Raw genomic sequence first — 12,553 nt, forward strand, 5'->3', positions numbered from 1 at the left:
CACGGCGATCGGTGCCGTTTCTGGCGGCATGAGCCCCTCAGCGCCCGACGACGACAACACAGCATTTGCCTCTGGGACGAGATGCCATGCCAAATCATCAATAATTCCAGTTTTTTGCTGAAAGTGCTGACGACGGGAGGCTTAGGCGCCGCGATGTCGTCGACGAACACGACGACCAGGGATTGTCGTTTGAGGGAGGTGAGGCGCAGTCAACCCCGTCCCCCTCTTTTGTCCGCCGTGGCGTTCCGCTGCCGTCAGTGCCGGGCGGCTCAGCAGGGCCGCTGGACGTTATACCGACTAAGGCACAGTAAGTACTGTACTAAACCTGCTCACGCGGAGGCAGGAACATCCGCGCCGCGGGTGCGTGGAGATGTGCGTGCCGCCGGCGGGCAGATTGATTGCTCCATGGCCCAGGCTTTTGCTCCGTGGTGTTGTTGGACGCCGGGAGGGTTGGCGATGGAAGCAGAGGGCTTCGTCTCGCTTCTCTTGCCCCCGCTTCCCATGTTTCCCATACGAGGAGGGCCAACGACTGCGCGCGCTGCCGGCGGTGCCGATTCGCCATGGGTCCTGGCCGCGATGAAACAGGAAGGACTGTTGTCTGTCAGTCAAATTACGTAGGCATGTCTGAAGAAACTGGCGGCCCAACAGCCCAATTCGATGCCATCTATGCGATCCACAGAAGGTAGATGCCCCTCATCAAGGCGTCTTCAATTGATGCGTCGTACCAAAGTTACTCAGCGCTGCATTGAGGTGGTGGGCCGGGGTGCGCAGCGGACAGTGGAGGCGGGCAATGCGCTTCCCGGGGGCGCGCCACAGCCCGCGCTAGGCCCGATTCGCTCCATTCCTCCAGGCCCGCCAGCTGCAGCCCAATTGACTGGCGCCAAACTCGACGCCTGTTGCACGGAGCGCTCTTGCCTCGACAAGCGCACCAGCGATTGAGACGTTTGACGGACCGGACTGCTCGTTGCAGCACAAGTGAAGCAGCCATGCCACCAACGCAACTGCCCGAATCGGGCAATCCCTTGTAAGTGATCCCTCCTGGCGCTGATGAGGATGATACTGTCGCGGAACGATCAGTCCTCTATGCCATCGTTGACAGCGATGAGCCCACTACGTGTGAGGCGTGAGAGCTGACGATATGGGTTGTGCAGGGTGTTTTTCGACATAACACTGGGAGGTCAGTTCCCCTTGTATCCTCTATAGCGTGTACGGTTGTGCATAGTCACTCTTGGGGGACTGAGAGTATCCCTTCATTGGGCAGCGTCTCCAGTGAGGCCATCGCCAACGACCATGACGGGCACAGCGAGTCACGAGATTTCACACTTGCGTCGACTCGCCCAAGGACAAACAAATCTTAAAGCATGAATACCCTGAACGCAACGCTGACCTGCGCCAGGCGAGCCCCTCGGCCGCATCACCTTTGAGCTCTTCAAGGACGTCGTCCCCAAGACGGCCGAAAACTTCCGCCAGTTCTGCACCGGCGAGTCCAAGGGCTCGGGCGGCCGGCCCCAGGGCTACAAGGGCTCCAAGTTCCACCGCATCGTGCGTTTCTCCCCTCCGTGTCTCGATGAACACCCCGGCGTGGATGGACCTGGATGCAAAGTCGGCTGACCCCTGAGAAACCGCCGGGCAGATCCCCAACTTCATGTGCCAGGGCGGCGACTTTCTCAACGCCGACGGCACCGGCTCGACGACCATCTGGGGCTACAAGTCCTTTGAGGACGAGAACTTTACGCTCAAGCACGACAAGCCGGGTCTGCTGTCCATGGCGGTACGTCTCGTCTTCCTCCTGCTCTTGCAGATCCAACCCTTCTCTTCTCCTCATTCCCTCCTGCTGACCCTTTCGACCGGCACAGAACGCGGGCCCCAACAGCAACGGCTCGCAGTTCTTCATCACGACGGTGCCGACGCCTTTCCTCGACGGCAAGCACGTCGTCTTCGGCAAGGTGGTGGACGGCTTCGACGTGGTCAAGAAGATGGAGGCGACCAAGACGGGCTACAGGGGTAAGGACGTGCCGAACCTGGACGTGGTGATTGCTCAGTGCGGTGAGATGTAAAAGCAGGCACGTGCACACACAACAATGCTTTGTTTTGTCACGGGATACTGTCTGCCACTGGTGCCGAGTGTGTCCTACGGAGGAAACGCTCGTGGCATGGGACGGACGGACACGAGGCATTGCTATGCTGGACACGGACGGGTGTCAGGCTACGCGATAGGCAAGCTGGAAACATGCAAGTCACACAAAGCGCATTCTAGACGCGCCTCCAGCGTAATCATCATGTGTCGCTCACGTATCACGCTCGCCGTCATGGGGAATTGTCAAAAGTCAATCGCAAACGCGGATCCATGTCCGCATGTTTTCATTCCGCGTACCTAAAAACGCCCATCCGTTGATGCGCCGGGGCTCCTCTGATGCCGCACCGCCCAGCGCGGGCACCCGAAGAAGAGCACAAGAAAAGAGAAAAAGACCAAAGGACAGTTCCTTGCCCCCCCCCCTATGTCGTTTCGCCCCTCTCAGGTGCTGTAGAGGACTTTATCTCGTCGCGAACATGTGCTGCCCCGCGGGAGATTGCCATTCCGCCTTGTCCTGTAAACACCCTCGTGCTGAAAGGGTCAAACGCAGATCAAAGGAAAAGAAACGATCGTTGAAAGGAAGCAACGACAATGACAACAACGAAATCGAGAAAAAATATGTACCGTAGAAACGAACGTCTGCGGCGGCGCTGAGAGCACAGCATAGCACCGCTCCCCCTGCACTCTTTTCTGTGCGCACCCTGTCGCACATCTTGGTTCTTCTAGTCCGACTCCGTTAACGCGGGGCTGTTCTCGCCGTTTGCACTCTTCTCTTGAACGCGCCATGACAAGGAGCCAAGCCATACCGAGCATGTTCGAACTTTTTGTTCAATGGCGATCCCATGAGTCGCAGCTACGCGCGGGGAGTGGCGGCGGCTCGCTTCTTATGCGGCCTGAACGGTCTAGCGGTGCGCTTATCGTACGGCGCGTCGTTTGTGCCGACGGGCGAACTGGTCGGCGCTCCTGCGGCGGGAATGTGATGGGTCTTCGTGACCACGACGGTGGAGGTCTGCGCGCTGGACTGGCCCGGGGCCGCGCGAGAGCCGCTGGCGGTGACGTACACGGTGGACATGACGGTCGTGGCCGGGACGGTGACCGTCTTGATGACGGTGGCGGTTGCGCCTGCGTCTCCGCCGTGGAGGGATGTCGGTGCCGCGGCCGGGGCGGTGCCGCGGCCGGCGGTCCTGGTTATGGTGACGAACGTGGTGGATGTGGACATGTCGCAGTCAGAGCCAGGGCGAGTGACGGACTGCGAGCCTCCAGGCGTGGGAGCAGTCGGAGCGGCCGAAGGAGTGATGGTGGTGGTGGGCTTGGGCTCGCCGTTCGAGGCAGACGCGGTGCCGGCCTCGTCTCGGCCGCCGATCTTGACGTCAAAGTCGTTGTCCATCTGGCCCTTGACAGCCATGTTGTAGATGTTCTTGGGCTGAGCGTTGGCCGCCGTCGCGCCGCCCTGCTCCTTGGCCACGATGCCGGGCAGCTTGTCGGTGATCTTGATGTCGAGAACGCTCGAGTAGCTCTCGTTGACGCGGATGGCGTCCATGGTCCAGCCGTTGGGCACCTTGTCGCCGCGCATGAAAGAGCCCGCCCAGGGGAACAGGCCGTTCTTGGTGGCCGCGAGGTCAATCTTCTTGTCGTTGAGCGTGGGCCAGTCCCAGTACCAGTAGACGGTGTAGACGGAGCCGGGCTTGGCGTCCTTGGGGATGGTGACGACGGACTGGCACTTGAGCTCCTTGTCGGCGGAGGCGCCGTCGCCCGAGAACTTGGCGACGCGCTCCTGGGCGAGCGGCTGGTGGTTGTCCTGGAAGCACTGCCCGTCGTCGTAGTTTCGCGTGGCGAGCAGGCGGCCGCGCTTGTCGCCGCCCTGGCCGTCGGCGGCCCAGCGCAGGTGCACGTCGAAGAGACGCTCCTGGGGCTTGGGCTGGGTCGTGCCGTAGAGGTAGACGGTGCCGCGGTTGAGGGGCTTGCCGGGCTGGTTCTGCGGCAGCGTGACGTGGCCGTTCTCGAGGTGCAGGAGGGCGACGCGGTCACCGGGCCGGGCCTGCAGCAGCGGGTGAGGCGGGTTGGCGTCGAAGGGGTACTTGTTGAGCACCTCGTTGCCCGTGTAGGCGGCGGTGCCGACCGCGGGGAGGAGGTTCTGCGCCTGCTTGTCGCTCCAGCCGGGCTGCGTGCGCGGCACGTACCCGCGCGGGAAGCCCTCCGCGCCGACGAAGGAGCCGTTTTCGCCGACGACGAACGCCGACTCGATCCACGAGTGGGCGGACACGGCGCTGGCCGAGGCGAGGAGGGCGGTGATGCCGCCGCTGAGGCTGCGGTGGCGGCGGGTGGAAGACGTGGCGAGCTTCATTGCTGGGAAGAAGAAGCTGTTTTGCTGCTGTGGTTTTTCCAAGTGGTTATGGCGCGCCTCTCGTATCCTGAAAACGCCAAAAGGCGGTTCTCCGGAATGAGTATGCGGACGGGTTGTGAAAGGAGCGTGTCGACTTGATATCGTCGAGTTGTCGCTGAAGCGTGTATGATGATCTCGCGATGGCGTTCTAAACGCGGGATTGCGGAAAACAAGAAAAGAATCTCGTCAAGAGTTCGAAATCGGGGTTGCGTGTTGTTGTTGTTGGATAGTTGAGAGAAGTGAAAAATGAAGAAGAAGAAGAGAATGTTTCTGCGAGAAGCAGGAATATCCGAAAAGGAGTGTGCGAAAACAATAAGTCTTCGAAATGCGACAATGAGTGAATAGCCGGCTCGCCTCTGCGCGGCTTGCAACAAGGGAACGTGTGTGCGCGTGTGTGTATGGGCGAAGACGGATTTCCTCCCCAACGGGTGGGGGAAAGGGCAAAAAAAAAGGTTGAAGGCGAGGTTTGTTGTTGTTCAGAGGGAACACAACAATGGGAAACACGTGCGCGCGGTTTATAGTGACGGGCAGCTTGTTCTCGTGCGTGCGTGCGGTGCGTTGCCCGTGGTCACCTCGCTTTCGGAAGACTGAACAGTGAACAGCAACAGGCGCACAGCTGGTGTGCGTGGTTCTGGGCTCGGTTTGCACGAGGCAAAGAGCGGGCGGGGTGGAAACCTTCACTCGACAGCGTCCCGCGTTGTCGAATGCAAGGAAGGGGAGGGGGATGAGCGAACAAACACGCACGAAGAACGTGATCTAGAAGAGAAGAAGGGGGGAGTGCGGTTTCTATAGAGTTGCCTCTCGTTTTCTTTGTTCTTTTGTTGTTCCCGTGCGTGTGACTGACGGCCGTGTTTGTCGATGAGGGCGCCGCGTGGTGCCTACGAGCGGCAGACGGGCGGACAGGCGGCGGCGAGACGGGACACACAGAGGCGGCCGTGAATCGGTGCGTGAGGTTTGCCGGCAGCAGCAGCAGCAGCAGCAGCAGCGCAGCGCGTGAGTCACTGCCGGGTTGGGGCTCCAGGGCTCGAGCGGGGGGAGGGGGCAAGTTCGGACGGAAGAAGAGGTCACTCCAGAATGAGGTGAGGTGAGCGACGGCGGCGGCGGTTTTGCTCAAGTGTCAAGGCATCATGTCATGGTCGTCATGGAGAAGGCCACGGCTCGTATGCCGCGTCACCAGGGGGAAAAGCAAATGGGAGGAGGAGGAGGCTACAAACGCATCCCACAGAGGAGCAACAGAAAACGTTTTCTTGCATTGTTACAGAAAATGCTAGAGAGATATGGGCCCCTACTCATCCCTTCTCGTGCTATATTCACCAAGGTGCCGTTGCAGCCAGCGGATAGGCAGGCTGGCTCGCAGGCGCGCATAGGAGGAGGGCCAAGGCGAACCTAGGAAGGGCTTTGACACGGTGGTCGTCGAGGGGCCGGCCACGGCGCAGCCTATCGATGCGTGGCGTGATGAGCGGTCGCGACGAAGGCGGCCGCGCTGCGAACCAAGGCACGGCGGCGCGGGTGTCGTGGTGACGGAGAGTCGGACGGGGGGGCGGGGGGCGATTTAGCGAGAGAGTTGAGGTTGAAGTTGGAGTGAGGTTGAGCGTGGGCCAATGGATCCCGCCGTCCGGGCCCGGTGCGTGTTTCACTGCCAGTGAGGTGTGGCCGCCTCTGTGCAGCAGCTGCCGCCGGGTCCCAGGCCCACTGATGAATGTGGCACGGCGAGGTACCTGTCGGGCGTGGCCATGCGGCCAGGGTACATTGGGGGTATTGGGGCGATTGGGCGCAAGACCCTCTACCTGCAAGGCTGGGCCACTCCCGTCCAGTGGCTGCCCAGGCTGGCGAGCGCTGCGGCAGCGCCCCGGAACGCCTGCCGAGGGTAGGGTTGGGCGGGCTGCTCCCGGGATCAGGGCTCCATAAGTGCCCATGCCCGGGCAGGTCTAGTTTACGCGCGCGTGGGCGGTTCCAAACCCGGAAAAAACAGGCGCCCCTGGGCCGCTGCGGTTGGCCGCCAGGCGCGCCACCAGCCGTTGCAAGCGCACGCCTCTGCCGCGCCTCGACTGGCTGGCGGCGCTCGAGGCGACTTATATTGCAGCTTTTCGCAACACAACGTGAGCCGCCCTCTTCGGCCTTGAATGCCCGTCGGTCTGCCACTGCGGCGGTCGCTGCGCCGCGCGCTTGAAACGCCGAGCCCGGCAGTGTTACCTGCCTTGCCAAGTTTTCATCGTCGTACCTATGCTGGACCACGAGCGAGAGGGACCAGACCGTAGGTTCAGACCAATACGGGCTTCGGAGCACGATGCCCGACGTTGGCAGGCGGGGGCGGCGGCTGATCAAACGGCAGACGGCCCTATGAGCCGGGGGTGACATCCGATCGCTATTTCGCGGCCAGTGCCTGGTCTGCGAGACCTCCATGCCGTGCAGAGCAAACCGGGTAACATGATGATGAAGATGAAGAAGCACAAGAAAATAGCATTGATGAAAGATTAGAGAAGAGAAGAGGGACAGGCCGACTCACACGCGCACACGACCTTGCCCCGTCCGTCCCGTCACCCCCGTCGTCGGCTCCGGCCCTCCCCGGCGCCCACCTCATCCATGGATACCACAATCGCTCCCGAGCCGGGCAGCGGACCCCTTCCATCATGACGCCATGCCGTGCCATGCCCTGCCAGGCCTGGCCTGCCCTACCGCCGCTCCCCTGCCGCCGTCCGTGCCTTGCCGCTCCTCCATCCATCCACGAATGTCCATCCCGCCGGCCGGCGCGCAATCTTGCCTCGTGCCTGGCAGATACCCCTCGTCACGAGGCGTGCATGCATGCATGCATGCGCCTGCATAATCGCATCGCGGCGGCGCGTCCGCTACAGACGCAGGGCTCCTCCATCCCGTCCCCTTCATTTCTAGAACTTGCGCTTGTAAACGGCCGTCCTCCCCGCGTCTGCGTCCGCGCGGGGCGAAACGACGAGGAAAACCTGCTTCGTGAAGCCTCCCTGCCGTTACTGGCTTGTTCGTCCGGTCCTTCGTTGGTTTGTGTGTGTCGATGGATGGCGCTGCATCAAGCTCAAGTAAGCCCCTCAGCGACACTAACATGGCGCGCATGGCACTTTGCCCTGTCAAGTACGAGTATGCGCACGAACGCTCTCCCTCGTGCTCCCATGCAGTCGATGCCTTGGAACATGATGGTGCCTTTAGCACGGCCAGGTAACTAGTAATCAAGGCCCTTCAAAGGAGCGCCCGTTGCGCGTGCAGTCAATTCTATAGCAAACTCCCTTCCAAGGGTTCAATCGCTCGCTCGCTCACTCAATAAAGCCCAAATAATTCCTGCCCTCCATTCCCCCCTCCTCGCGCTTCCTCCCCTCGCCCCGTCCGACTCTCACCATGCCCCTCCGCATTCCCAACTTTCCTTGAAATCATTCAATTGCCCAAATCCACCTGCCCGCTAATGGGGGAAAAAAAAACTCTCTCGTAGCACGGGCAGCACACAATGGAGGGTCGCAGGCATTCAATGCGGCGGCCCTGCGCGCCCGCCCGAATTCCAAGGCAGCCCTTTTACGCTGCACCGCCGCCGCCCTTGCACCCCCTCCCCCGCGATTCCCACAACTGGAGCTTTTCCTCACGCACGCACATGTACAAGCACACGCACACACCCAAGCAAGCACCGCCGCGGCGGCCGCCAACCGGAGCATTTCTGTATCGTACAGATTAAATCGCACGGCAGGGGCAGCAAGGGGAAAAAAGCAAATGAGCTCATGCAAGCACTTAAACGCTGGTCAGCGGGGGAGGGGAGGGAAGGAGAGGGGGGAGGCTCTTCTCTCTCTCGATTCCCATCGCTCGCTTGCCTCTCCCTTGCATGAGGGGAGCGCCTCCCGCGCGGCGCGTTCCTGGGCTACGTGAACAATTGGGAACCCTCCCCCCCCCCCCCCCCGGAGGAGGACCCTCTCAGCCGGCGACCGGGGGAGGGGGTGTGCATCGTGCAGCGCCCGGACGGGCCGGTCGATGGGTGATGATCCACACTCCAGCTTTTTTTTTTTTCTCTCTCTCTGCTGAAGAGACACTATTTTTGGGGGGACACTGCAAGGCGTATGTAGGTACGCGTGCGAGGCGTGCATGAATGCGTGCATGCATGTTCGTGAGCCCCAGAGGAACGTTGCTTGTTCCCGAGCGTTGGTTCACCTCTATTGTGCATGTGCTCTGCGAACGCCCAGGAAGGAAACACATCTCGGTACCAGATCATGTTCACCATCGTAATGCTCATCAAGTAGGGGAAAAGAGAAAAGCTTGCTGGATTTCGTAATAGTAGCGTTTGCTTCAACATCTAATCATGTGGTATTATTATTCGTCAAGAAACGTCAAACGACGCAAGGCCCCGCGTAGAGCATTCAGGAACTTTCAAATCTCCGCGCCCTTTCGTCCCCCCGAAACGCCTCTTTGAAAAGAAAGAACCACCAAGTTGGCCGGTCAATGGCGGTTGTTTTCGCGTACGCCCGTAATAGTCATCAAGAAAAAGCCAGACCCCTAGAAAAGCCGTTTGATATCGTAGTCGTCGCCGTGAAACAAGTACAACTCCCGCAGCAAGCAGCAGAAACACAGTTCGTGTCTAAAGCGAGAAGGAAACTTCTGCCGTTGCAACGCTTCACCATCCAGCCGTGACCGGCACGTGGCTGTCAATCGCGTCCCTCCGCCTCTTGATGGGCCTCGGGCTCCCGCCTCGCTCGTGTGAGCCCGGCGGCGCCCCGGCCGTCATGGCGGGCCACTGGGGTGGCGCCCACATGGCTACTGCTGCTTGCGCCGCTGCGTGATGGCCGCCCTGCGGTTCCATCTTGGGCGTAGGCCCCCATTCCGTCGTCGCGCTGGGCGGGCCGGATGCCGTGCCCGTCCAGCTGTCGAGGGCGGCAATGTCCCAGCCCGGCATGCTGCCCGTGTCGCACCCCGAGCTGTCGTACACGAGCTGGTTGGGCAGGTCCAGCGCCGTCGTCGCCGCAGTCATGTAAGAGCCTACCCCGTTATTCATGGGCTTGACGTCACCAAAAGACGACTGCCCGTCAAAGTACGTCTGCGTGCTGCTCAGTGACGTAGATTGCCTGTCGCTCACACTGCTTGCTGTCGTGCTGGGCAGGAAGCTGACGCCACCGTTGGAGCTCATGCCTGCGTCGAAGCTGCTGCTCGTCGAGTATGCGCCGGGAATCGTCGCCGTCGGCGGCGGGGTGGCCAGACCGCCTGAGAAGGAGTCAAAGAGACCCAAGCTTGTGCTAGACGTCTGCAGCGGGGGCACATGCGGCGGGCCGTGGTGTTGGTGCTGGTGGTGATGGCTGCTGCCGTTGCTGCCACCGTTGTCCCAGGCGTTGAACGTCTCATTCATGGCGGCCGTGAGGTGCTGGTTGATGGTCGGCGTCGGCGACATGATGGCATCCCGGGGCACACCCGCCGTCGGGTACACGAGAGCCTTTTGCTGGTGGTAGCGCGACATGGGGTCGTTGATGGTGAGCCACCGCCACGTCGTGCCCGCGGGCTTGAAAACCGGGTTATACTTGTGCCACTGGTTCGTCGTGTTGAAGCGCCAGAAGATGATGGCCTGGCGCGTCCACTGCGTCGAGTCGGGTGCGCACGACCACAGCTCCTGATACATGGCCACCTTGCAGATGAGGTCACTGCCCGTGGGCTCCCGACGCGCCCACGAGGCAGCGTCGCCCTCGTCCTCGGAGCGCTTGCGCTTGCTGCCGGCCCGCTCAACGTCCTTCTTGTCGCCCTCGACATTGCGGCGGCGCTTCTCCTTCATGCGCTGGTGCTCGGCGTCGGGGTACTGCACGGCCATGCTCAGGATGCTGGCCCACTCGACGGCGGGGAAGGGGACGTGGATGTCCGGTCGGGGCCGCGTGTGGCAGTCGCAGTCGTTCTTGGAGTCACTGCAGCCACGACGGTGGATGCCGCTGTCGTTGGTGTAGACACCCTGCTTCCCGTCGTCGCTGTGAAGCTCGCCGGGCCGCGTGAGCCGCGTGATGCACTTCCAGCGGTGGGTCTGGAGAGCAGGTTGGGTGATGGCAACCTCGACGAAGCCCGTCAGCTCCGAGCCCGACGGGAACTTGGCGTGTTCATGGAGCTCGATGGTGGAGCACATCTCAAGTAGGAGACACTCCTCGTCGCGCGCCGGGAGGTCGAGCGTCTCGTACATTGCCGGCGCATCCTTTTGCCAGCGGCGCGTGACGGACTTGACGCACGCCGAAGTGGTGCGGTCGAGCGACCGGGTGTACTCGTGCAGAAGCACATCCTTGCCAAGCACGTTGGGGCTGTCGTCGCAGTTGGTGTACTTGTTCAGGTGGGGAAATGAAGTTTGATCCAGCGGGTTGTCATGAGCGTCGTAGGCGACGTCATCCCGGATCTTAATGTCGGAAGACGAGACAAAGACCTCGCAAGTCTTGGGCCGAACGCAGATGGATGACTGCAGTGCCAGAAGCTGAGAGAAGTAGTCGTAGTTGGGCTTGACGTCGGGAACCCTGCCCTCGGCCAACGCCGTCAAGACCGGATTGGATTTGAACGACTCCTGTTCCTCCTCGTCATAGTAGTCATCCGAGTTGGTGGAGCCGGGCTCCTTCTTCTCTTCGGACGGGAAGAGGAAGTGAACTGCGTGCTTGTCAGCTTCTGTACCAATTTATCGGGGCACACTTGTTGCGCTTACAGCAACGGAGGTCCTCAAAGAACTTCTTGACGACCTGCATGTGGCTCGACACCTGCTTGCGCCCCATCTGCTCGATACTCACGTTGCTGTTGTCGATGCGAAAGATTTCCTTGCTGCCAAGCAGCGCCACGCAAATCACAAAGATGTACTCGCTGATGAGCATGTTGCGCCCATGGAGCTTGCCCCCCATGGAGAACTTGCGGCGGCCCATATGGGGCATGAGCAGGACGGCTAAGACTTGGTCAGCATGCCTGAAGATGAGTAGCGAAACGGCAGCAACATACAGTCAACGAAGGCATCTTCGAGCTCCGGGCGACGCCAAACGCCGCCCTTGTCCTTTTGCGTGTCCTTGTGGGCTTGCCTGTTGCGGTACTGCCTAAAGGCAGGCCAGTAGTAGAGGGGGTTGACGTGGCGAGGCTTCCTCTGGTAGCGAGGAGGCTGCTGGCGAGGCGTCGGGACTCTGTAGAGGCAGTCAAAGGACTGCGACGGCACCATGGGAGCCGGGATGTTGGGCTGCATGGACGGTGACAGCGTCACCGGGCTCTGGTAGCAGGCGACGATGCCGCCATTGAAGCTGTGCGCCTGGGCGTTGCCGGTGGACTCGCGCAGAGGCATCCGCCCGGGGACGTGGACGCCGCTGGCGCTGCTGCTGCGGCGGCCGTCGACGTAGTCGGGCGACTGCGAGTATCTCTGCGAGGACAGGACCGGCCTCGGCTGGTAGAGTGACGAAGACATGCTGAACGAGCTTGGACGCCACTCGAGGAATGCCAACGGCGAATGCTCACGAGAACAGGCTCGGCCAGCGCAAATGCCTTGTGCTCCTGTGCAAGCAACCGCGAGTGGCAGGAAGAGAGAGACGAGCGAGTTGAAGAGGACAAGAAATGCTGAAAGGAATTTGGGAACGCGGAATGGTGGGTTAAATGTATGCTGTGAAGGGGGCGAGGTCGACAACTGGAACGAAGATTGTCGTCCGCCGACCAAGGTATAAGTCCAAGACCAAGACCCGATGTGGAGGAGACGACGGCGACGGGCAATGAATGAATGATATTGACAAAGGGTCGTCGGCAACGACGCCCTGCTACGTACTACTCGCACTTACAAGTACTACGGCGGCACACCCGCAGCTGGGCCGGCGGGGGGAGGGGCATGGGCATGGGGCAAGGCCCCTCGCCAAACCATCCCAACCCAAAAGGATCGAGCTCCAACTGCAAAACATCGAGCAAGGAGCACGAGAGGGAAGGGTGGAGGTAGTAGTGGTGGTGGTGGTAGTGCGTAGTGGTGGTGTGGGTTGATCGGGCTCGTCGTGGTAGGTGGGCAGGGTTGTTGCTCAACACCACCACCGTTATCCGCAACCACCCCCCATGACGAGCGTTGCCTCGCTCTCTTACGAGCAGCGCAGCAGGCATCAGTGTTTCCAGCGCCGCCGGGACTTGGCTCT

At 61.1% G+C, this 12,553-nt stretch overlaps 3 protein-coding genes across 3 annotated transcripts; 1 reads left to right on the top strand and 2 right to left on the bottom strand.

Moving 5' to 3' along the window:
* Positions 1-986: 986 nt before the first annotated feature.
* PLICBS_004480 (peptidyl-prolyl cis-trans isomerase H) lies at positions 987-2,057 on the top strand (the record flags this gene model as incomplete). Its single annotated transcript, XM_018326171.2, has 5 exons — positions 987-1,024; positions 1,152-1,177; positions 1,397-1,542; positions 1,634-1,771; positions 1,857-2,057. The coding sequence occupies 5 exons, from the start codon at positions 987-989 to the stop codon at positions 2,055-2,057; spliced, it is 549 nt and encodes a 182-aa protein (XP_018175923.1).
* An 870-nt stretch (positions 2,058-2,927) lies between these two features.
* PLICBS_004481 (uncharacterized protein) lies at positions 2,928-4,418 on the bottom strand (the record flags this gene model as incomplete). The annotated part of the gene is made up of 1 exon (XM_018326170.2): positions 2,928-4,418. The coding sequence occupies one exon, from the start codon at positions 4,416-4,418 to the stop codon at positions 2,928-2,930; it is 1,491 nt and encodes a 496-aa protein (XP_018175922.2).
* A 4,657-nt stretch (positions 4,419-9,075) lies between these two features.
* Positions 9,076-11,850, bottom strand: PLICBS_004482 (uncharacterized protein; the record flags this gene model as incomplete). Its single annotated transcript, XM_018326168.2, has 3 exons — positions 9,076-11,060; positions 11,116-11,346; positions 11,400-11,850. The coding sequence occupies 3 exons, from the start codon at positions 11,848-11,850 to the stop codon at positions 9,076-9,078; spliced, it is 2,667 nt and encodes an 888-aa protein (XP_018175920.2).
* Positions 11,851-12,553: the final 703 nt, after the last annotated feature.

Source organism: Purpureocillium lilacinum (genome assembly GCF_023168085.1).
Source record: "Purpureocillium lilacinum CBS 284.36 DNA, scaffold_3, whole genome shotgun sequence".
In the NCBI taxonomy this organism is placed as follows: Eukaryota; Fungi; Ascomycota; class Sordariomycetes; order Hypocreales; family Ophiocordycipitaceae; genus Purpureocillium; species Purpureocillium lilacinum.